Here is a 24,655-nt window from a genome sequence, read left to right as displayed (position 1 = left end):
TCCCGTGTTAAATGACACAGAAAAGTTACCTTTCAGATTTAGACAGATGCTGCACCTAGGAGAAGGGGCACTTCTGAATTTAATCTTCCATAGTGAGCGTGTTCTGTGTTAAGAAATAATTATCCTGACATGATAAAAGAGAGACTTTATCCAGGACTATTGCAATGGGTACATTACACTAAAGGAGAGAGATTGCACTCGACTCCAAATACAATAAGGACAAGCGGATGGAAAATTACTAAGAGAAGACATCAAGGTGAGGGGATTGTTGCTAAACCTACTTACAGGATTCTTGCTGAAGACAGTCCAGGGTTTCATCAGATATCAAAAGGTGGGGAAATTCTCTAAACTGACTTAGCAGGAACTCTTACTGAGTTTATTCTTAACCCAATTAGAAAGAGCACTACTTTGACAGAGTTAACATTAAAGAATAATTTCTTTCTAGAGGGGAAATGATGAACCACAAACTAGGGCACCCAGGGAGATTGCTGGGTCTCCCTGAGCAGGTGGGAGGCATGATTAAATGCCAAAGGCATCCTCGTCTGTAAGACTCTTTGTGGTGTCCGACTCTCCGCGACCCCATGAATCACAGCACGCCAGGCCTCCCTGTCCATCACCAACTCCCGGAGTTGACTCAAACTCATGTCCAGAGTCGGTGATGCCATCCAGCCATCTCATTCTCGGTCGTCCCCTTCTCCTCCCGCCCCCAACCTTTCCCAGCATCAGAGTCTTTTCCAGTGAGACAACTCGTCGCATGAGGTGGCCAAAGTATTGGAGTTTCAGCTTTAGCATCAGTCCTTCCAATGAACACCCAGGATTGATCTCCTTTAGAATGGACTGGTTGGATCTCCTTGCAGTCCAAGGGATTCTCAAGAGTCTTCTCCAGCACCACAGTTCAAAAGCATCAATTCTTCGGCGCTCAGCTTTCTTCACAGTCCAACTCTCACATCCATACATGACCACGGGAAAAACCATAGCCTTGACGAGACAGACTCTTAGTGTAGTATTTTGTGGAGGCAGGAGAAAAATGAAGATGATCTTCAATGGTCCTTCAAATGTATGCAGCTTTCTCATTCAAAACTGAAAGAATTTTTTTTTTTTAAGTAAATGTCTCGTTCTAGGGGAAGAAATAAGCTCTTTGGGATGTGATTGCTGCTCCTGAACACACAAGGTGACGGAAAACCCTGGAACCCATGCATCTGAGCACTACAAGTCCCCTAAAGCACCGCGGTGAGGGCGGGACTTGCTGACGGTTATGACGTGGTGGGCGGGGTCAGACAGGACCGCTCGTCCCTGGGTTTTTAGCCCCGCCTCTGATCCCCTCTGTGCCCTGTTGCTGTTGCGCTGCCGCTGGCTGCAGCCCCTGGTGAGTCTCTGGCGCGAAGACGGGCAGTTAGGGACAGTTGGGCCTTCAGGTTCTCCGACTTCACACTTCCAGTCCTGAGAAAGGGCCATGGGCGGGCGGAGGTGGGGCTGGTTTCGGTTTTCACCTCCTTTCATCTTTCTAGGGTGACCGTAAGTGGGAGTGACGTCATGGGCCCCCTGGAGCCTCTCCGCGGCCTTTGGAGGCTTGAGGGCAGTTTTCTGCTGAGGAGAGCAGGGCTTCAGTGCCCGGGGCCGCGTGGGCGGTCCCTGGGACAGAAGGAATCCTCTGACCCGAGTGAGGGTGTTGAAGTCACGGCGTCATGCCCCCCTCGCCGGCCGAGGTCGTGCTGGCTCCTTAATTCCCGTGCTTGATGTCATCGTCATCGCGGTCTGCTTGGTGGCAGAAGCGGGACCCTGCCCAGTGACCCTGGGCAAGTTACTTTCTCTTTGGGTTTCAGTTTCCCCAGCCTGATCACTGAAGCCCCCTTCGTTCAGTTGCCGTTTGTAATTGGAGATGTTCTAGACAGCTGAGAAGAGAGAGCAGCTGGAGTGCGGTGACCTGCTTCTTTACCATCGATCTCCTGTAGTCCTTCCCCCCCAGCACTCCCCCCAATTTATTTCGGGGGCTAATGTTTCCACTTTTATTTATTGAGTTCAACACTCCTGGACATTTAAACTTTTTTCTATCCCTTGGATTCTTTGCTTCTGATGTAAGCCAACAAGTAGCCATGGTTGGAGCGGAGTAGAATAATATAAAAGCTATATAACAACTGCTGCTGCTGCTGCTAAGTCGCTTCAGTCGTGTCCGACTCTGTGCGACCCCACAGATGGCAGCCCACCAGGCTCCGCCATCCCTGGGATTCTCCAGGCAAGAACACTGGAGTGGGTTGCCATTTCCTTCTCCAATGCATAAAAGTGAAAAGTGAAAGTGAAGTCGCTCAGTCATGTCTGACTAGTAGCGACCCCATGGACTGCAGCCTTCCAGGCTCCTGTGTCCATGGGATTTTCTAGGCAAGAGTACTGGAGTGGCTTGCCATTGCCTTCTCTGATATAACAACTACAATACTGCAAAAACCTTTAAAAGCAAAAGAATTTAATACAGTAGGCCTTTTTAGATTATGTAGATGATTAAGGAATGATTAAGGAATATCCTTAATGATTAAGGAATATCCAGGTGACTCACTTTCACAGATGCTTTCAGAGGGCCTCTATCTGAAACTCTACCCTTTTGCAGAAATGACATCTGTGGAGTGGAAAGGACTCTGAGAAGGGTAGTAAGAGTTACACAACACTAACACATCCTGCAGACTTTGGAGTCAGAGTGCAAGTAGGGCTCTTCAAATTTTTTGACTGTGCTTATTAATATAATTCCATGCTTCCTCATTTTCTTATATGAAGACAGTTAAACTCTGTCTTCACTTCCTTTTTCCTTCACTTGGGATCATCATTATAGCTGGAAAGTTTCTTAGAGATTTTCTTGCCTGATCCATGCATTTTTACAGATGAGGAAACTGAGGTTTAAAAAGTAGTGTGACTTGGCCAAGATCTCAGAGCTAGTTAGTGGCAGAACTAATGGATGCAGGTCTCTTGGCTCCTAACTTAGTTCCCTTTCTGCAACACATCAAACACTGTCACTACCCTTGTCACTTCAAGGGTTAGCATAATCACTCTCTTCACAGAAAAAGTATAAAATCTCAGTAAAGTGAAATGAAAGAAAATGGAGACTGAGTACACAGCTTTGAGCTTTTTGCAGTTTCTTCTGGTTGCTCAGAACTGTTTCTCTGTTTTTCCTTAGGACTTTTGGCACAGTGATGTGGTATATGGGATGAAGGCTGCTTAGAATAAACTGGGTAACAAATCCAAACAATTATTAGTGAATTAGGCATTAAAAGTCTCCTGGGGGTATAAAATTTACTTAAGTCACTGAAAGATTATAGGTAAGGAACTAGAATGAACTTGGAAAATTTGGATTAAAGCAAGTGGCTGTAATAATCTGAGGACCAGTGACTATGTATCTTTGCTTTTGCTCCCCATCTCAGGGCCATCTACACATCCATAATAGCTGTTGTCAGTGTTCTTTAAAGGGTAGTTTTGTGGAAGCACCTCTTCAGGGCCAGGGGGAATGGGGATTCCAATCAGTTCATCCATTTTGCTAATTGCTAGTAGTTTAGAAAGTTAAGTAAGCAGAAGGATGAAGGAATTGGGTTGAATGTGTCTTTTGTTTTTAACTGTTCCCAAATGAAGAATTGATTAGCATTTCTCTCTGGGCTTCAGATGCATTTGCTTTCTGTGAACTAATCCAGGGAAATTTATCTATAGTCTTCATTTCTCATGAAACATGTGCCCACTGGTATAAAAGGCTAACATTTGTGTGGTAGAATTTTAGTTATTTTTTTTTATAAGGTTATTCTTCCTGATTTAGCATAATGAGGAAAATTCTTTAGGAGAATTGGTAAGATGATTTGGTTGAATATTTGCAGTTAGAACCTAATCAGAAAGTTTAAAACATTTTTTAATTTTTCTGCTAAAAAGTGTTATCAGTGTAGTTTACAGATTCATTCAGAAAGAGCAGGATTAGAACCTGGCTTTTTTGTTCCTTTTCTTCAGGAGAATATAAGAGAATCTATGCCCTCATGGAACAGTCCTCGGAGAGGTATATTAGTCTTGAGATGCTTATTAGATGAAAATGTGTCAGGTTTTCTTAGAAGCCAGGAGCCAGTTCAGGAGACTCATTTTAAAATACATTGCCTTCCTCCTCTGAGGACCTTAATCATTTCGGAAACTGAGATGAAAAAAAAAGTAACTATGTCAGAGTCCCATCTATTGGCCTTGAAATCAACAGGCTTGCTCCTTGGAATAAAAGCTATAACAAACCTAGACAACATATTAAAAAACAGAGACATCACTTTGTTGACAAAGGTTTGTATAGTCAAAGCTATGATTTTTCCAGTAGTCAGGTATGGATGTGAGAGTTGGACCATAAAGAAGGCTTAGTGCCAAAAAATTGATACTTTCAAATTGTGGTGCTGGAGAAGACTCTTGAGAGTTGAGTCCCTTGGACTTCAAGGAGATCAAACCAGTCAATCCTAAAGGAAATCAATGTTGAATATTCATTGGAAAGACTGATATTGAAGCTGAAGCTCCAATACTTTGGCCACCTGATGCAAAGAGCCAACTCACTGGAAAAGACGCTGGGAAAGATTGAGGGCAAGAGGAGAAGAGGGCGACAGAGGATGAGTTGGTTGGATGGCATCACTGACTCAGTGGACATGAGTTTGAGCAAATTCTGGGAGATAGTGAAGGACAGGGAAGCCTGGTGTGCTGCAGTCCATGGGGTCACAAAGAGTTAGACATGACTTAGTGATTGAACAACAACAAAGATTCCATTGGCTGTACACTCAAGCCTCAGAGCATGTGCTCTGTCATGTCATTTTGTGTACGTATGCTGTCATTTCTTCAGTGTTCTGTTCTGAGCTAACTTATAGATTGATTGTTTTTCTAGTAAAGAAAGAGAGGCAGTACCAAACTCCCCTCCCTTGACTGGTCCTGCCTTTCGGAATAGCATACGCTTGCAAAACAGCATGCCAGAGTTTGAGTGCGTGGAAGGCAGGTAATGGAGTGTGAATTTTATGGGTCCTCAAGGAAATAAAAGCTGTGCCTTTTATTTTTTTGGCACCACGCCACTTGAACCAGCTCTGCCCGCTGAACCAGCTATACCAAGAACTGACATAGCACTTGGAGATTTTCATCTCTTTACCCTACTTTATTTTTTATTTTTTTGGCCACATCGTGTGGCTTGTAGGATCTCAGTTCCCCAACCAGAGACTGAATCCCAGACATAGCAGTGAAAGCTCAGAATCCTAACCACTTAGCCACCAGCAACTTGCTCCTCACCCTATTTTAGAAAAGAGAAAACTGAGAAACAGCAGCTTCTCCAAAGACACCAAACAAATTAGGAGCAGGGCTAAAGACAAGAATTAGCACCACCATCATACACACCATTGTTTACCTACAAAGCTCCTTCCTTTCACTTTTTGATGAATTACATGCTTATCTTATTGATTCATTTATTCTGTGAGTACTTAGTTAGTGATTACGATGGGCTAGCATTAGTGTTGTATATACAGTTATGATAGTGTTATGAAGGAAAAGAACAGAGTATGATGATACTAGGTTAATTGAGAGACAGGGCCTGAAGTCACTCTTACCTGAGATGTTGATCATTATCCATGTGTAAAGCACAGATCAAGTCACATGCTCGGATAAATGGTGCTCCAAGCTTAGGACCCAGGGGCTATGCTGGCCTCAGTGGACTGAAGACCACTAGGAAAGACAGGGGTCTGCAAGCTGAAAAATCTCCCTTCCCATTCTCCCGCAGCATTCATCAGATCAGCAGACCACAGCCTATCAGGAGGAACAAGTACTGGCCTAGATTGGAATGTGACCTCTCCTTTCCTTAGAAAAACTGATCTGAGTTTTGACATTGAGGATGTGGCCAAACTGTCACAAACCAGAAAGCCAATACATTTCTTAGCTCCTCAGTTCAGTCCCAAGAACAGATAGTTGAGTACCTCAAAGTCCTCTTGCCTTCTCTGTGAAAAAACTTACTTCTGGGGGAGCTGGAAGAGGAAGCCTGTTTGCTTAGAGTTCAAAATAAAACCAGGAAATAAGTGGGTGGGGCAGAGCCAGAAGAACTACTGTGTTTTTTGGTTATTGTACTACTATTTTTTTAAGTTGTGTTTGCATGTGTGTGTATACAATCTTCCAACATGTTCTAACAGCTGAATCTGTAAGGTATTATGTCGTTTTTGCATATGTACAGCTCTTTCTTCATCTGCTGTGTAGAGCTGCAGTATTGTTCTTATTTCCCAGTACAGCTGAGGATTGAGTAACATGGACTCACTAAATGTTAGACTAAAGAGGCATTTAGAACACAGGACATGTGACTTTTGAAGGGCAGGAAGTATCAGGTCCTGACAGTTCTAAAGACTTTGTTTCTTTTGCATATTGTTTTTTCTCTTCAATAGTTCCCCACCCTTGATCACATTTAATGTGTACTATGACTTCGAAAGGTGAAATGCAGCTTACTGTCTCCATTTTGTAGAGATCCAGACTTGCTTGCTGTCCTCCAAACATGGACTGCATTTTCCTCTTTGCTTTTTATGCCTGCTGTTACATTCATCTGAAGTTTCCTCACCCCCAAACACACTTGTCAAAACCCTAATCTTCTTTAAGGACTTACCCAGGATTCCACTCCCTGCTCAAAGCTTTTCTTTATTTTCCTAACCAGTTTCATCTCTCCCTCTTTTGAACCCAGGAGCATTTTGCATGTATTTATCCATTTGACAGTCACTTAAATTCTCATCTAACCTCCATATCAGATTGCAACCCTTTTGAGGGCAAAGACTGTATGCCAGAAAAAGGAAAAAAAAAAAAAACCCACAAAAGTAATAATCACATCTGTTAAGCCCTCTCTTTATGCAGACTTTGTCCAAGTACTTTATTCTGTCACTCAGCATGACTTTAGGAGCTTCCCAGTTGGCTCAGTGATAAAGAATCTGCCTGCCAAGCAGGAGACACAGGTTCGATTCCCTGGAGAGGGAAGTGGCAACCCACTCCAGTATGCTTGCCTGGGAAATCCCATGGACAGAGGAGCTTGACAGGCTACAGTTCATCATCACAAAGAGTTAGATATAACTTAGCAATTAAACATGCCTTTACTTTGTGTGAATTGCCTACTCTATGACCGGTACTGATTTAAGGACTAGTCACTGTCCATTATAGGCATATCTGGTTTTATCGTGTTTCACAGATACTTTTGACATTTTTTACCAAATTGAAAGTTTGTGGCAACCATAGCTTAAGGAAGTCTGTTGGTGCCATTTTCCTATCTGCATTTGCTCACTCATGTCTCATTTTGATAATTATTGCAATATTTCAGACTTTTCATTATTTTTATATTTATCACGGTGATCTGTGATCATTCATCTTTGATGTTGCTTTTGGCACTTTTTAACAACAAAATATTTTTAATTAAGTATATTTTTTTAGACATAATGCTACTGAGCACTTAATAGATTATAATGTAAACAGAATTTTTATATGTACCGGGAAACCAAAAAAAATTGTGTGACTCACTTTTATTTAGTATGTGCTTTATTGAGATGGTCTGGAACTGAACCTGCAATATCTTCAAGGTATACCTATATTTCAGTTAATGCTCACACGTACACACAAAGAATGAGGTAGATGTTATCAGCCCCATTTTACAGATAAGAAACCATGGGCAGAGTCCAGTTAAATAAATTACTCAAAGGCATGCATTTTATAGGTGGTGAAGCTTGAATTTGAAGTCCAGCATTTTGATTTCTGAACCTGTGCTTATCACCACTGCATGTCAGATAATCTCCTTCTCTTATGCCTATCTTTCTGCACTCATTCCCAGCCCCTAGCAGAGTGCTTTAATATTAAGAAGGATCTGATAATACAGGATGAATGGAATTGAATAGAGAAGCTGAAATCTAGAGAAATTGACATTCCAAACGTCACAGGACTTGTTGGGATAAAAAATCTAGAATCTAAGTCTTACTGTTCCCATCTCAGGGCATTTTCCTCTAGGCTGCCTTTCTTAAGGCATTTAGTGGAAAGGGAGAAAATTAGCTCTGAGCAGAGGATAAGGATATAATGAGGATGGTGGTGCCTGTGGTGAAGAGGTCAAAGATAGTCTCAGAAAATTCTTAGAGCATAGGAAGTTGTGAATGCAAAGTGGCTCATAGTGAAACAGAAAGCAAGTTGTGTGATCTCAGTACTTGTCAGGCTTTTGCTTTTCCTGACTTGCCCTGAACGGAATGTTCCCTGGATGAGAGCCCAGAAATTTCCGGCATTTCAGACAACCCTTTTGAGCCTTATTCTATCCCATATCTCTTAACAGGACCCCTACCATGGAAGAGACAGTAGAAGATCCCCCAACATCAGCTGTCTTGCTGGACCACTGTCATTTCTCTCAGGTCATCTTTAACAGTGTGGAGAAGTTCTACATCCCTGGAGGGGACATCACATGCTATTACACCCTCACCCAGCATTTCATTCCCCGAAGAAAGGATTGGATTGGCATCTTTAGAGTAAGTGTTAATTTAGTACCAAATGATTAGGAACCAGAGGTGAATCTTAGTTACCTGAGTGTGTGTCTGTCTCTGTATTATAAGCATTTTGCATATATGTGTGACCAATGTTAAAATCCTAAACTAAGCTCCCTAGCACTTCCCCCTTCACACATCAACAGTGCTATAGGACTCAAATTTTAATTTCAGTCTTAAGCTAAATTAAGATAGCAAATCATACAGTCCCCAAGTCTTATTACACTTTCAAAGGCCAAATGTAAATATGTTTTAAATTAATATTCATCTATGACCTGACTGGGGTGGATGGCCTCTTACATAATTTCTGTGAATTAATGTCACTTGCTTAGTTACTACAGTGTTTAATTTTTTTTAATATGAGTGTTACCAATCTGGAAAGGATGTTGAAAAGTTAATACCCTGCATCCAAGAAGTTTGTTCCTGAATAAGTGTGCCTTGCTTCTTTGTGAAGATTTCCAAGAACAGAAAGTTTATGAGCTCCTTTGGTTTCCTCTTCCAGTGTCTAATCACCATGTCAGTTCAAGTACAGAAATGGTACTTTTTTATTATAGTCAGTTTATTCTCTACTTCCCCTTCTTTCCCGCCATGTCTCTCTCTAACATTCCCCCCGCCACAGACACATACACTCACTCATTTACTCACATACCATAATGACAAATTGTCCTATTTCCAGAGACAGGAGATAAAGGTCAAACATACATTATTTACACTGCAGAGTTCCAGCATCAGTGACCTTTGTTCTGACACCTCAGTATGTCATGTGCTTGTTTGCCAACACTGTTCATCCTGAAATCAGACATCATTCTTGACTGCAGTATGTAGGAGCTGGTGCTAATTCACATCCCTCATCAAATTCCTTCTCTTAATTGTTTGGAATTTCAAGCTAAGTGAAAGAGTGATGGAAGCTGGAGGTAACAAGGCCGGTGTTTAGAGGTGGGGATAGTGGACAAGCAGACGGACACTGGCGAATATCATGACAGCTCCTGAGACTGCAGGACATTGACTCATTAGACTAAAGGTGTCCTAACAGAAACCTGACACAGCAGGATGTTTTCTCTCTTGGAAAGAAGATGGCAACTGTTTTTTTTCTTCCCTATATGTATCTAAGCTGTCCAGTAGAACTTTCTATGATTAACACTGACAAGTAGAATTTCTAGGAAGGAGCTATACTGGCTGCTTCGGTGTCCAGTATAGTAAGCTCTCGCCACATGTGGCTAATGGCACTTAAAATGTAGTTAGTGTGACTGAGTAACTAAATTTTAAGTTTTATTTAATTTTAATTTAAGTAGCTTCATATGCTTTAAATTAAGTAGCTTACTGAACAGTACAGGTATATATAATTGAAAGAAAGAATGATTAAAAATTACAGCTTTTCAGAGGTAATCTGACTTTTTTTCCATTTTGCTCAGGCTGATTGTTTATAATTCCCAAGCCTTAGCAACTTCCAGCGAGGATGTCACTCTAAATCAAATGAAAGGATTATACTTTTTAAAAACAAATGTTTAAAAAGCATTGTTTGTATTTTTTTTTAGATCATATTTTTTTGGCTGTGCCACTCAGCTTGCAGGGATCTTAGTTTTCTGACCGGGGATTGAACCCAGGCCCTGACAATGAAAGTGCTGAGTCCTAACCACCAGACCACCTGGGAATTCCCTAAAAGCTATTGATTTGCCACCTACCCTAAGGCCTGAAGGGCTTCCTTCATAGCTCAGTTGGTAAATCGTCTACCTGCAATGCAGGAGACCCAGGTTCAATTCCTGGGTCAGGAAGATCCCCTGGAGAAGGAAATGGCAACCCACTCCAGTATTCTTGCCTGGACAATCCCATGGACAGAGGAGCCTGTCAGGCTACAGTCTACAGGATCACAAGAGTCGGACACGACTTAGCATCTAAACCACCAATCACCACCACTAAAGCCTGAAAGAAAATTTTAAGACTAATAAAGAGAGAACACAAACTTTTTGAGAACATATGATGTGCTAGGTCTTTGATGGGGTTTTCTTTCCTTCTTTCTTTTTTTTTTTTCAGTGTGTGTGTGTGGATGTGTGTCTTCTAATTTAATCCTCACAGCACAGCAGCCCCCTGAGGTAAGCAGTTTTATTACTTGTGCACAGATGAATAAAATGAATATACTCAAGATGGTGATTTTCCCAAGGTCTCCCCATTTGGAGACCATTGTTTGACTCCCAAGCCTCTGCTTTTCTTCCTCTATTCTGCTGAATTCCTTTGAACAGCAGATGGTAAATTAGAGAATTAAGGGCTGAATGTAAAGTTTTGTCCTTCCTTTGTTGTTGTTCACTCATCCAGTTGTGTCCGACTCTATGACCCCATGGACTGCAGCACACCAGGGCTTCCTGTCCCTCACGATCTCCCAGAGTTTGCCCAAGTTCATGTTCATTGCATCAGTGATGCCATCCAACCATCTCATCCTCTGATGCCCTCTTCTCCTTCTGGCCTCAATCTTTCCCAGCATCAGGCACTTTTCCAATGAGTCATATGTTCGCATCAGATCACCAAAATATTGGAGCTTCAGCTTCAGCATCAGTCCTCCCAGTGAATATTCAGGGTTGATCTCCCTTAAGATTGACTGATTTGATCTCCTTGCTGTCCAAGGACTTTCAGGAATCTTCTCAGGCACCATAGTTCGAAGGCATCAATTCTTTGGCGTTCTGCCTTCTTTATGATCCAATACATGACTACTGGGAATATCATAGCCTTGACTATAGGAGAGCAGAGTAATATCTTTGTCAGCAGAGTAATATCTTGACTATAGGAGAGCAGAGTAATATCTTTGTCAGCAGAGTAATATCTTGACTATAGGAGAGCAGAGTAATATCTTTGTCAGCAGAGTAATATCTCTGCTTTTCAATGCTTGCCCTTCCTAGCTCACTTCTGAAATGTTCCTGGTGTTCTTGCAGTGTAGTCTTAATCCTACTCCTCAGCTCCTCATCTTAACACCACTGGTTCCTGGCCCCCACGGGGCCCCCACAAAATGTTTCTGCATGTGCAGCATGCTCCATGTTTTCCATAGAGTGAAGGCTACCACCAATGATAAAAGCTAAAGTGGTTGGGAGTCAGGTTTTCTTCCTTCAACATAGAGCCCTGTGCTCCATACTCTCCTTTACCTGGGCCCTTATGCCATGTTCCATGGTCATACCGCAAGAGGCAGGCTGGGACGAGGACTCCTGAGATGGAGGAGCCAAGGACAGAAGGCTCAGGCGACTGGAAGTTGCTTCCTTGTTCCAAGGCAGTAGTAATTCTTAGGCCTTCCCAGATGATATTTTAGTCACAGTGCATTAAGAAGCTCCAGGGTGTGAATGAAGACTCCATAAAATTCCTGCTTCCTGTTCCTCCGCAGGCTGCAGTGGCTCAGAGGTGCTCACGGGAATGGGGTGTGTATTAATGAGACACTAAAACATGCCCCAGTATGTTCTGATGAGCTTATAGCCTTTTCAACCATGCTCTGATTCCTTACTATATAAAAATAGAATTTATTTTTAGTTTCTTCTCTTCCCACTGGGCTCAGGCAGAGTCAAAATATGGCAATAAATGTCATTTTGCTTCTTATTTGCTGAGTGTTCACCCCTTGAAGACACCATGACTCCCTCTCTGTTCTCCGGGATGCTCTTATCTTCCAGATATGATTTGAGCATCTTTACCCCTTTTCACACTTGGTGAGAATATTTCCCACTTAGCCAGCTTTCTGCTCTGAGGCAAATTTTACAGTATCCTTATATCTTATGACTTACTACATTTCATACCTGGAAGAGGCCTTTATGACTACCAGATTATTTTTTTTATCATTATCACCAAAAAGTCTTCAATAAACATATATTAAGAAAAACACTGGAGCAAGAAAATCCTACAAACTGGACCTAGTTATCTGGTGCCTCCTAATCTAAGAACTGTCTTGCCCATCCAGTCCCAACACACACATTATTTTAAAGAGCCATTTTTAAAGGCAGTGGTGTAACCAGGTTGGTATAGGTGACAAGACTGAATTGGACACAGTAGAGGACAAACCAATAGAGAGGGCAGATCAGCAGTGCTTCTTGATTAAGAAGTTCCAAGTACACCATTGTAAGAAGATAGCAGAATCAAAGCTCACAATCCCACAACTTTTTTTCCCAATCACTGTCAATACTGTATCTGACTTAGAGATACAATATTTGGCACTCTTATCCTGGGTATTGAGTGGCCAGTTTTTGTTTCTTTCTAAGATGACTAATTTATGAGTAACTGGTATATGTGCATGCATACCAATTTTAAGATTTGATCCATTGTGGGTAGATCTTATGATAATGAACTTATTCTACTATAATTTTAAAATAACGAAAGGTGCATTTTCAGAAGACAGAGCCTAAATCTGAGCACTTTCAGATGCTGAACAAGAGCCTCTTGTCATTGCAGGTTGGATGGAAGACAACCCGCGAGTACTACACCTTCATGTGGGTTACTTTGCCCGTTGACCTAAACAGTGAATCAGCCAAACAGCAGGAAGTCCAGTTCAAAGGTGAGAAAAATACTAGATCAAAGGTATTAAAAACAGCAACCAAGACTTTAATTCTCTTGAGCTGGAGCCTTCTGGGGTAGATAAAAGACTTCTAGATTTTTAGTTTTCTGAATAGACCTTATTTTGGGTTAAAAATCATATTCTATTTCCAGCTTATTACCTGCCCAAGGATGACGAGTATTACCAGTTCTGCTATGTGGATCAGGATGGGGTGGTCCGGGGAGCAAGTATCCCTTTCCAGTTCCGTCCAGAAAATGAAGAGGACATCCTGGTGGTTACCACTCAGGTCTGTAAGCATCTCATCTCAGTCCCTTCCTGCCATTAAGAGTAGCAATTACAGGGTAGGGTAGAATTTTAGTCAGTAAGCCTTTATTGAATGTCTAATAGACAGTGTTGTAAAATTTTTACACAGTCCCATTCAAACCCCTCAGAAGGGAATGACTTCAGAATGTTAATAAGAAGCATAACAATAAGTGATTTCTCCTTTCTCTAAAACTTGTGTAACTCACTTGGCATTCAGTTATTCCCTTAACTTTCCCAGTTACTTAATTTTTGTCATGTGTACATCTTATCACCACAGTAAATTTTATAAGCTCCTTTGAGGAGAGACACAGCAGATATACTTGTTTGTGTAATATCTTTCAGTTAGATTCATTTACTTATCTAGTTCCATCCAGCACTCTGGTGGACCCTAGGGATGTAATGAAGAATCTGTTAAAACCCTATTCTGGTCTCACAGAACTGAGTCTGATAGGAGAAATAAGGTATTTGCACGAAAAAAAATTTCAGTCTTATGTCATTTCCCCTTTTAACTTCTTGTGGCTTAATTTTCTTTGTCTTTTCTTTCTTGGTAATGGCAGGCTCAGTGCTTATGGTAGACACATTTCTCTTCCCCCTTCCCTACCTACTGAGGGGTTGCTTCCACTTGGGGTACACAGATGTCACTACAGTGAGTGGGGATCAGCTAGACCCTCACCATCCCAGTGTATGAGAATTTCATGTCAGGAGGACTTGAATATCCATTGAGCTATAAAAAGCCAAATACGTATTTATGGAACGTTCTTTTGTAGGGTGAGGTGGAAGAAATTGAGCAGCACAACAAGGAGCTTTGCAAGGAAAACCGGGAGCTGAAGGACAGCTGTGTCAGCCTCCAGAAGCAAAACTCAGACATGCAGGCCATGCTCCAAAAGAAGCAGGTATGTGTGCTTGATAAATGTGAATGGGGGTGATGGCTTCTGTCCAGCACCCACTTTTTCGTGTGATCTGACTCTGTTATACTAGTATCTGGCACAGATTTTAGTATATTAGATATTTCTTTTTTATTGTTTATGTATTGAAATGATATTTTAGATACATTGGATTAAATACATATACTATTAGTAAAATAATTTCATGTCTCCTTTTGCTTTTTTAATGTGACTGCTAAATTTTTTAAATTATATATATAATGACTTTCCTGAATTTATTGGACAGCACTTTTCTAGGAAAAAATAAATTTTATTTTGTCCACTGTTGTGTCTGCAGTGCCAAAACAGGGTCTGGTGTGTATAGGCACTCGTTAAGTATTTGTGTAATGAGTTAATGGACAAATATAAGCTCCACTAGAAGAGAAATTAAGGTAGATGTATTTTTTCCTTTCTTTTTTTTAATTTGAAGTACAAAAAAAAAATAATAATAATTTGAAGTACAGTTGATTTACAATGTTGTATTAGTTTCAAATGTATAGCAAAGTAATTTGATTATGCATATATATATATCTGTTTTTAAGATTCTTTTCCCTTATTATAAATATTGAATATAGTTCCCTGTGCCATATACATAGGCCCTTATTGGTTATCTGTTTTGTATATGGTAGTCTATATATGTTAATCCCAAACTCTTAAGATAAATGTATTTTTAATATGGAAAGAACATATGAAGAACATTTTAATATGAAAATCCTTTTACTTGAATATTTCATTCACTGCTATGTGTATATGCTTGACATATTATAAGTGCTCAATAAATATTTGTTGGCTGCCTGAGATACTGAACACTGCCTTAGAAATGGTCAGTCCCTTTGACATTTCAATCTCCAGGAGGAGCTGGAAACCCTGAAGAGCATCAGTAAGAAGTTGGAACAGACGATGAAAGAACAGAAGGACTGTTGGGAGACAGAGCTGCTTCAGTGAGTCTTACTCTTGAATGGGAGGAGCTGCTGTACGTATTGTAAACACTTTTAGGCAAGGTCAGATTAGACTTCTAGAATTTGTTAGTGCAGTCTTCCTGTTAGGACAATGATAGGTATGATTCTCCCTCTTTGACTCACTCATGAGCTCTTTGAGTCTGGGTTAGAGAATTAGAATCAAAATGGTAAAGACAAATGACCTGAATTCAGGTATTAGTTTTAAGTAGTGAACACTTGCAATTTGAGGTCAGGGAGCCAGAACGGGACTGAAGAGACTAGTAGATTTTAAAATAACTCTTCAGGCTTAGGACCAAAGCAGCCTTAAATCATTTATGGTCTGGAGTAACTCAGCTAGAATCAGCATATTTTTCAATGAGTCATCTCTTACCTCCACAGACTGAAAGAACAAAACCAGAAGATGTCCTCAGAAAATGAGAAGATGGGAGTCAGAGTGGATCAGCTTCAGGTAGGTTATGCCACACCTTTGCCAAAGTAGATTTTCTTAGCCTCACCACCGCTCCACTCTGGTGATCCAGGAAGATGCAGTGCATTATAGTGGGTGCCTAATGATGGACTTCTCAGAGCATCAGACTGGAATTTCAGAGTGTGTATTTTCCATTCTTGACCGCCAACCCCCCAATATCCTTTCTAATTTTTTTCTTTTAGCTACAAAATCTTTTCCAGCAAAATCTTAATAAAAAGACTGGATAAGCGGGTAGAAGCAGAACTGTTCTCATTTTTAGGAGGCTGTGCATTAGAGAGGGGCTTTAAAGGGTAGTTTGTCAAGTTTTACTCAATTGAGTCTTAGATTCTTAGGTGTAAGGTGCTGTGCTTAGTTGCTCAGTCGTGTCTGACTCTTTGTAATCCAATGGACTGAAGTCCACCAAGCTCCTCTGTCCATGGGGATTCTCCAGGCAAGCATACTGGAGTGGGTAGCCTTTCCCTTCTCCAGTAGGTATAAGGTAGAACTGAAGAACACAGAAGTTCATAGGGATAGCTGGGAATTGCTGGGGAAAGCACATCTCTTTATGTTACTTTGCGTTTAAAAGCATTGTTCCTCTTTAGGTTTCCTTCTTTTATATCTCGACTGTATTCACTACTTTTGCTTTAGGCTCAGCTGTCAAATCAAGGGAAAGAAATGGAGAAACTTGTTCAGGGAGTTCAAGATAAGACAGAGCAGCTGGAGCACCTGAAAGAGGAGAATGGCCAGCTCTTTCTCAGTTTAACTGAACAGGTAGAGTCATGAAAGAAAATAATATTTTTTTACCTTTGTGAAAAAATATATGCATTGTTCTTTCTTTATTGTATATGTGGGTATCACAGGCTCTGGGAAAGGTCTCAGGGGAAGCCATCTGAAATGAGGCATCTCACGGCTTTTCTCAGAAGCTAATAAGAGAAGATTTGCTTTTCCCTCTCTTGCTCATTAGCTTAGCAGGCCCTTCCCCAGTGCATGCACACTTGTGCTTATGCATGTGTGTGTGTGTTTTCCCAGCAGTGGTACTCATAATCTGTTTTTCTGCAGAGGGAGCACCAGAAGAAGCTCGAGCAGACAGTGGAGGAGATGAAGCAGAAAGAAACTACTGCAGCAAAGAAACAACAGGAGTTAACGGCATGTCTGTCTTTGAATGGCTATGTGGGAGGGCGCCTAAGGAAAGGATAGGACCTATTTTCAGGTGATAGACAGGGTAACTGACAGATCAGAATAGCATTTACCTCTGGACTTCTTTCTCTGTACCCAAAAGGACAGAGAATCTGATCTTTACAAACTATTTAGGAGAGCTGGGCATTTCTAATATGTGTTGGGTGACAGAGGAATATTGTAAGTCAAACTTCATGACAGGTTGTAAATAGAGCCTTGGGTAAGGAATCACACAGAATAACCCCTGCCCCCTTCTTAAAGAGTTACTGTGGGGGCAGACATATTAATGATTATAAAATGAGCTCTAAATTAGAAAATATTATAGTAGTCAAATTTTGTTATAATTAATATTAATATAATGTTAAAATTGTCATCCTTATACATTATTCTAAGCTATGCAACACAGTGATGAAAGCCTAATTGACTAATAATTTCCTGTAATATATTGTTATAGAAGAGGCCTTGTGGTGATAACAAGTGCTAGAAATCCCATTTTCTGCACTGAGAAATCCTGATGTGTGGAGACTATCCAGTTATTGGGAACGTAACTCATACTATGCATGCATCATTCATTCAGTCAGTCATTATCCAATCAGTGATTGAGTACCTACTATATATGTTACTGTGTATTTTAGCTTGATGTACTAAAGAATAGATTCAACAAAATTTGAAAATCAGCAAGTATATTTCCCATTTTTAAAAAAGTGGTATTTCCAGCTTCTTGAAAAATCAGAGGCTCTGGCAACATTTGAGCCAACATTCCTGTCTATCAGTGGTGTCTAGAGCTGAATAACTGCTGATCCTTCTGATGGGTCCTGCATGCCCCACGTGGCTGCAGTCTCACTGTTTCATGGCATCCCGCTCCTTCATTCAATCATATTACTTGCCAGGCTCCTATTGGCACTGTTGAGTTTGTGACTTCTGATGTGGCAAAGAAATTACTGGTGTTTGTAAATAATCTATAGCCATTCAAAGGTTTGAACCTCCTTGTGGCAGATATGGGTTTCCTTGGTTTTCATGGAATACTTTCAAGACCCAGGGCCTCCCCAGCTATCTGATAGCATTCTTTATTCCTCATGCATGCAAAAGGCCCCTAACTCTGAGGACTATATATCTTATGCTTCAGGAGCCTAGGAACAAGAAAACAGCAGTGGAGGAGCAGTTAGTACAAGAGGTGGAACGCCTAAAGGCAAAAGTAGAGGCCGGGAAAGCCTGTTTCTTAGAGAAATACAAAGAGTGTCAACGTCTCCACAAACAGATCAGGCAACTCAGGGCTGCCACAAGGGTAGGTGACAGAGATGTGGGGCCCAGGAAGCAAGGGGTATGAAGGTTTGTGGTTCTGGGACTAGGATTTTAAACCCTTGTTAGGGAGAGAGATTTATCCTTCTGCTAAAAAGAGGAGGGATGGAGTCTGCGGCCAGAAACCAGTCTGGGGATCCCTGGAAATAGAAGCCTCAGCTTAGCCATGGGTCTCAGGGAAGGTTTTTGTAACCATTGAGTGGGTTGCTGTGTGGACTCAGATAGTCCTTTCTTATTTCTGCCTTTTGAGGAAGTGAAGCAGGACCAGAAGAGCCAGCAGGAGCCAATGGGGATGGGGAGCCAGGAGCCTCCAGTCAGCACTGTCATCGGGTAGCCCCCTCTGGCATTACTTCCTCAGGGTCGGCTAGAAGCGCACAGCGTTTTGGGCACCAGCATTCAAATAAAAAAATCTTGAAAAAAAACCCCACAACTAGTAAGATTAGCTTAAGTGTTTCTGTGAGGTATGCGCATGTGTACGTATGTAGGTAGGAGACGGGAAGCACTGAAGCGTGCCTATGACTTTTGGGTCCATGAAAATAGTCAGGGGAACCCATTGTACTGGAAAGCCCAAGACCCCAGTCTGGGTTCCTTGTAGCCTTGGATAAATGCCATCCAGGGTTCCTTCTTCCTCGTAACTTGAGTCTACATGCCTGTCCTCACGCTGGGAGTCACACCAGCCTTACTCGGCACTTCGCTGTGCATTCAGTGATGTGCTCATTCAAGACAAAGATGATTGTTTCCATGGTTGGGTGGAGTTTCTATCCCTCATTCTGATGAGTCAGTCTTGAGGTTTCCCCCAAGCTGACTCTCTCTTTGGTCACTTACTGCCAGCTAAACCAAAAGAAACCGGCATCTTGATGCCAGCCCCAGCCTTCAGGCATTTTGTTAAGTCACCTGGAAGTCTGCATCCCCTCCGTGGCACCACTCGTCCCTATCCCTGGTCCCTTCCCTGCCACCTCAGTCCCACCACTTTGGAAACCAGATCCTCCACTATCTCCTTGTATCCCACCTCAGATCCAGGCTACAATATGTGATCCTAATCCTAATTTTTTTTCTTTTGATAGGACCAGAACATGGACCTGTCAAAAAGACTGAGTGAGAACAAGATAATATATAATGTTCTACAGAGAGAGAAAGAGAAAATGGAAAAGGAAAATGATGTAAGTGTGTAAAAGAGTTTTAAAGGGAAGGAGCAGGATGACCCAGAGATGTGGTGATAACATAAAAAGTTAAAAGTGCTCTTTCTGGGACATTGGATGAAACAGTTTCCCTAAACAAAGAGTACATTTCATCTGGTTTCCTAATCTACCACAAAACCTACTCTTTGTTCTGTAACTGAAACGTGTTTGGCATGGAAGTAGTCAACTTGAAAGGAACAGCCTTGATGAAGATCTAAGTTACTATTTTTGCTTTTAACTCCACAGCTATTGTAAGTATTGTATTTGGGGAATAATATCCTACGTCATTTTAATGCTATGTAGCCAAGGGACCCCTTTCTTTCCGCACAACATTTTTCTTTTTCTCTGCTGCCAAACTAGGAACAGAAGTGGTGATCTGTACCAGTGCTGGACCCATGGTAGGCCCCCCGAAATACTGTGCACTCATTCATTCATCAGTTCATTCATTCATCCAACCAGTATTTCTTTTCTGATCTATTAAACACGTTATTATTAATTGATTGATGATGATGGCAACAAATAAAAAGATTGAACTTAAAGTCATTCTCACATACTTGCTAGCATCAAAGAGCAGGTGTCCATGCATTCTGGCTCTTCCTCTGATCTGTACCTCCAGCCATTCTTCATCTTGCATTCCCTCCCTCTCCATAATGCTTCTGAGCCGTGCCTTCAGTCATCCTTCTACCTCTGATTATATCATTTGTGCCAATGTGCTTCAGTTTTGCAAAAGGACTTTGGGGTCTATTTCTGGTCCTGTCATTCTCATCCTCTTAATTTAGTTAAGTACCTTGACTTTGAAATAGTCGATAACATGGGTGGAGAGGTATGCAGAAGATGGGAAAGGAAGAATGCACACAACTTACAACACGAAAAACATCTGATATTTGGAAGCTTTGTTAAGAGCTATAGTAAAGCCCCCTTAAGATGTTTAGAAGTTGACTAATTTTCTTCCTTCTGAGGACTTTAAATGTCACCTGTCTCCCTTGCAGCTTGATTTACATTCTTCCTTGCATTCCCTCCCTCTCTTCCTTCCTCCCACTCACTCTGTTAGCATATCCATTTGATGGGATAAAACATGAAGAGGGGAAAATTATATCAGAACATTCACAGTGTGTAAGAAAATTGTTTTAGGAAGGAGACTAAAAGAAGCATTCTGGTCTCAATAATGTACAACATTTTTAGTCTTAATATAGCTCCTGCCACCCTCACATATCCACACAGCTGCTATACCCACTTCAGTTGGTATGTGTTTAAAGATTGTAAATTTCTTTTTGCATTGATTCTAAACAAAATCAAGTATATATTTAATTTCAGATATAATACTTAGATTTTGGGGCTTCCCTGGTGGTCCAGTGGTTAAAACCTTGCTTTCCAATGCAAGGGTTTTGGGTTCAATCCCTGGTTGGGGAGCTAAGATCCTACATGCCTCGTGACCAAAAAAACAAAACAGAAGCACTGTTGTAACAAATTCAATGAAGACTGAAAAAATTGTCCACATCAAAAAATCTTAAAAAAAAAGACCTCAGATCTTTGGAATATTGAGGCTGCTCCTTCCCCTTTTGAAGAATAACGGTTTATCACTTCTTGGACTTCTCTGGTGCCACATTGTTAATTGACAACTACCTGTAATGAGCATCTGTGGCCAGTTCCTTGTGGCCATTCTTTGTTGTTGTCTTTCAACATATCTCTGTGAATACTCTCTCCTTAGTTTTTGAAGAGAGAGAACAGCAGACTGCTGAGTTACATGGGTCTGGACTCTGACTCTTTGTCATATCAAGTGCCCACTTCGAATCAAGGAGGTACAAGACAAGACCCAGGACTTGTCTTTGGAAACCCATATTCTGGTAAGAACTTTGCCATTTGAGCTGGGAAGCCCCTGCCTGCATCCCATTCCCCCACTAAATTTTTTTTATCTGAGATGCTAATTAAGACCAGCCTCATTGTTAAGACTTGCTGGGCAGAAGCTGAGTACCCAACAGAAAGATTGCCAGGCAAAAAGTGTTAATTGAGAAATAAATCTGAATCTAGAAGTCGCAAATCAGATCATTCGCCTAGAGGCAGTAGACACAAATTGAGTCCCGTGGCTATATTCCAAATATATAAATCAGAGAAATGTCTCTGTGTAGAAGATATACACAGAGCCAAGGAAGCTAATTAAGATTTGGAAATGGAAGCACGGGAGGCAGGCTCTGCTGCCCAGGATGGGCGGCGAGGCAGCCACCCCCATGGCCTGACCAGGGGTAGCAGGGACCCCTGGTACCACAGAGACCCCTGGGTGGTTTGGAGGACAGGAAATTGGGGGGGGGGTGACAGCCAGTCTTGTCATTTATGGACCTGGGGTCAGATGTCCTTGCCACACAGGGAACTTTCCTGCTTTTTTGTCTCCAAAAGCAACATGAGACCTCACTTGCTTTTTAGGGACAGCTTAAAGCAATCATATTTTTTAACAGTTACAATCACATCTTTGCAATAGACAGTGGTACAAGTTTATTTTTCCTTAAAAATACTTTTAAGCATTTCATTTAAAAAATGACTTCATGTGCATTTGGTCTTAAAATCTATCTCAGACTATTTTCTTGTTAAATTGTTACTGTTTTCATTAAAATCTCATTTTCTCCACACTGAAAATAGGTTTATTGTTTTTTCAGATTATATAATGGCTACTGAAAATGCCACTTCATTATTTTTTCCTCTTTTCCGTCATTGACCTAGATCCCCTCTATCGAAATAAATGATATATATGAGAGCTAAAGAATCAGAAGAGGAATGATGAGGGTTAAAGAAAATAGCTGCTTGAACACAGCTGGAGAATGCATTCTAGTGCATAGATACTTTTTCATTGAGTGAAATCTTTTTTATTACCCTCAGGTATCCAAGAAAGTTCTGCCCCGAGCCTGGTAAGTATTTGATTCATGAGACTGCCCACATCAAAGCTTTAAGAAAATTTCCCTTCCTGCTTCATCCAGTTTAGGGGAGAACTATAGGGAGACTTGTTTCATTGTGATAACTTCTAAGTCAGCAAGATCAGTTTGGTCAATGCCAAGAGCTAAGAGAGCCTGTTTGGGTGGAGAGAGAAAAGCACAGTTTATCCATCATTGTTCTGTTCAAGATCTCTACCTGCAAGCTGAGTCTGGTAGCAGGACTGGGGAGGAAAGATGAACCAGGCAGGTAGCCAAACAAGGTATATCCAGTGCTTCCTTTCAATCCTGGGGTTAGAGAAAGCGCTAGTGAGTATCTCCAAATGTGAATTTGCACATTCACCTTCTGTTTCTTGATCATCTACCATCTGCCGAGCAGTATGCTAGGTGCTGAGGCTACAGTGCAAAGTCAGACATGGTCTCTGCCATGTATATGTGGCATTCAGACTGACCTCTTTGTTCTTCCTCCCAGCTCTCCATCAAGAAATGCCCTACCTGCAAATCAGACTTTCCTGATGATGTTTTTGATCACAACTTGGCCTTGGAGCAGCACCTGCAAACCCTTAGTTTGAATTGTCCAATATGTGACAAGACCTTCCCAGCAAAAGAGAAGCAGATCTTTGAAGACCATGTGTTCTGCCACACTCTCTAAGTGTCCAAGCCTCTTGTGTCTATACTGTACGTGGATTTTATACAGTAGAACCTATCGCTTCTTCTATGAGTTATGACCTAAGATCCTGCCTAACCTCAGTTATTAGTAATTTACTTAGTCCTGCTGCCCTATAGGTGGAGTCATGTCGATTATCTGAAGCATAGTGTTAAGGGCTGTTACTTCCATCCTTGTGGGTTACAACCTTTTAAGTCATATAACTCCAACTATGTCAGCCTCTCACTTAAAATGCCTATTCTTGTGAGGGTCTCTAGCATAAAGGCCCTGCCTGTGATAGGGCTGACCTGGCTCTTCACAGCCAGCCTGACTCAAGTGAGTAGTTTCCCAGGTTGTCCCGGTGCCGTTCAAGGTCAGACCTTGAGTATGTTTGTACTTAGTCCTCACTCCTGACCCTGGGACTGGCGACTGATCTGGAATTGAGAATTTCTTCCTCCTTCTCAGGCCTAGCGCAAAATGGCATGGCAGAGAACCTAAACATCCAGTTTGGATCCCAAAGTTTTCTCACCTTGATTTCGCAGCTCCCAACAGAAGCATTCCTGAATCATGGACATGAAATATTATGTAAACCACAGAGAGGCTTCTTTCTCTTTGTATTATGCCTCTGCGTGGCATTTTGCTACTCTGGTGTTCCATGTGCACGTAACTTTTGTTATGAGTCCTTTCTTGATGGTTACTGGGACTTGTTAGAAACTGTATGGGTTTGCAACTTTCTGAGCAAGTGAGTTTGAAAAAGGATAAGTCAAAATAATGAGAACTATTGTTAGTCACTTTAATACTAAAAATAAACTAGTCCTCTACTTCAGGGACTTTGGTAATTTAAAATAAACCTTGAGTTCATGTTTTTTTTATTTTTAAGCTTATGGGGAAAGTATAATCAAAAGGATTGTGGGAATTATAGACCCCACTAAGGATTTCTCTTCACCTGTCTTAACTAGTCAACAAGAGTATCCTGGCCATTACATTGAGGTGGAGATGGAGTTGAGGAAGCATGAGCTTGAGAAACCTGGAACCTTGACTCATTACTCTTTTAACTTTATATGTAGAGTGTGGATTCTGGCACCTTTTGTGAACTAAGTTCAATTCCCTCTATCCAGACCTGCCTACTTGAACCAAAAGAAAGCAATTCCATTTTCTCTACCTGAGGGACTGAACAAATGGAAATAACCCCCAGGCAATCAACCAGCTGGTCACTAGAAAGACTTTTACAGGAACTTTTGAATGATATGAAATAATGTTGTGAATCAGATTGAGCCAACTATAGCTCTGCAGTCCTTCTGAGGTTTTCCCTGGCATGACTGGAGTTGCAGCTTACACTAGCTATATTATCTTGGTCACAGCTCCTGGCCTTTATTTCTCCTTTGATAAAATGAAGATGAAACTATACTCCCCCCTCCTCCTCCTGTATCACCATTTCAATAGGATGTCTCTTGGACTCATAAGTCTTTGCCCCTTCAGAATCAGATGTGGCATTAAGACAAAATCTAGAAGAGAAATATGATAGAGAGTAATGCGGTTTTTCTGGCATTGACCCCTCCTCCCTGCAAAATTTCTGTTACTCCCCAGATAGTTCCGATGAAGAATTGCAGTTTCATTTATTTTGTACTAGTCAGCTCTTAATTAAGCACATGAATGGAGAGGAGCAGTGGTGCACATAATCCAAATCAGTGAATACCATTTTCTGGTGAATTACCCACCCCTTTGCCCCTGCTACCCTGAGGGTTACCGTGATTATCAACAGCAGCAGGAGCCTTCCACAGGCTTGGTAAA

At 41.4% G+C, this 24,655-nt stretch overlaps 1 protein-coding gene across 2 annotated transcripts; it reads left to right on the top strand.

Annotated features, from left to right (window-relative positions):
- The first annotated feature begins 1,266 nt into the window (after window positions 1-1,266).
- On the top strand, window positions 1,267-23,714 carry CALCOCO2 (calcium binding and coiled-coil domain 2). Of its 2 annotated transcripts, XM_088829002.1 has the most exons (14): window positions 1,267-1,366; window positions 8,297-8,486; window positions 12,915-13,017; window positions 13,170-13,303; window positions 14,088-14,213; window positions 15,096-15,184; window positions 15,581-15,650; window positions 16,296-16,418; window positions 16,707-16,793; window positions 17,950-18,108; window positions 19,187-19,282; window positions 21,009-21,144; window positions 22,169-22,197; window positions 22,691-23,714. In XM_088829002.1, exons 2-14 carry the CDS (start codon window positions 8,307-8,309, stop codon window positions 22,868-22,870), a joined length of 1,512 nt encoding a protein of 503 aa, XP_088685128.1. In that variant the 5' UTR covers window positions 1,267-1,366; window positions 8,297-8,306; the 3' UTR covers window positions 22,871-23,714. The 2 variants fall into 2 exon arrangements, with proteins under 2 accessions (XP_088685128.1, XP_055263609.1); XM_055407634.2 differs by lacking the exon at window positions 17,950-18,108.
- The last annotated feature ends 941 nt before the right edge of the window (window positions 23,715-24,655 follow it).

Source organism: Moschus berezovskii, chromosome 20, assembly GCF_049115385.1.
Source record: "Moschus berezovskii isolate FMDL1 chromosome 20, NW_MosBer_1.0, whole genome shotgun sequence".
NCBI lineage: Eukaryota > Metazoa > Chordata > Mammalia > Artiodactyla > Moschidae > Moschus > Moschus berezovskii.
This window is presented reverse-complemented; position numbering and strand designations above follow the sequence as displayed.

Coding starts and splice junctions, on each gene's coding strand:
- CALCOCO2 (XM_088829002.1), top strand. CDS start 8,307: ATGGAAGAGACAGTAGAAGATCCCCCAACATCAGCTGTCTTGCTGGAC. Junction 16,419..16,706: donor TTCTCAGTTTAACTGAACAG/GTAGAGTCATGA, acceptor GTTTTTCTGCAG/AGGGAGCACCAGAAGAAGCT. Junction 18,109..19,186: donor AACTCAGGGCTGCCACAAGG/GTAGGTGACAGA, acceptor TTCTTTTGATAG/GACCAGAACATGGACCTGTC.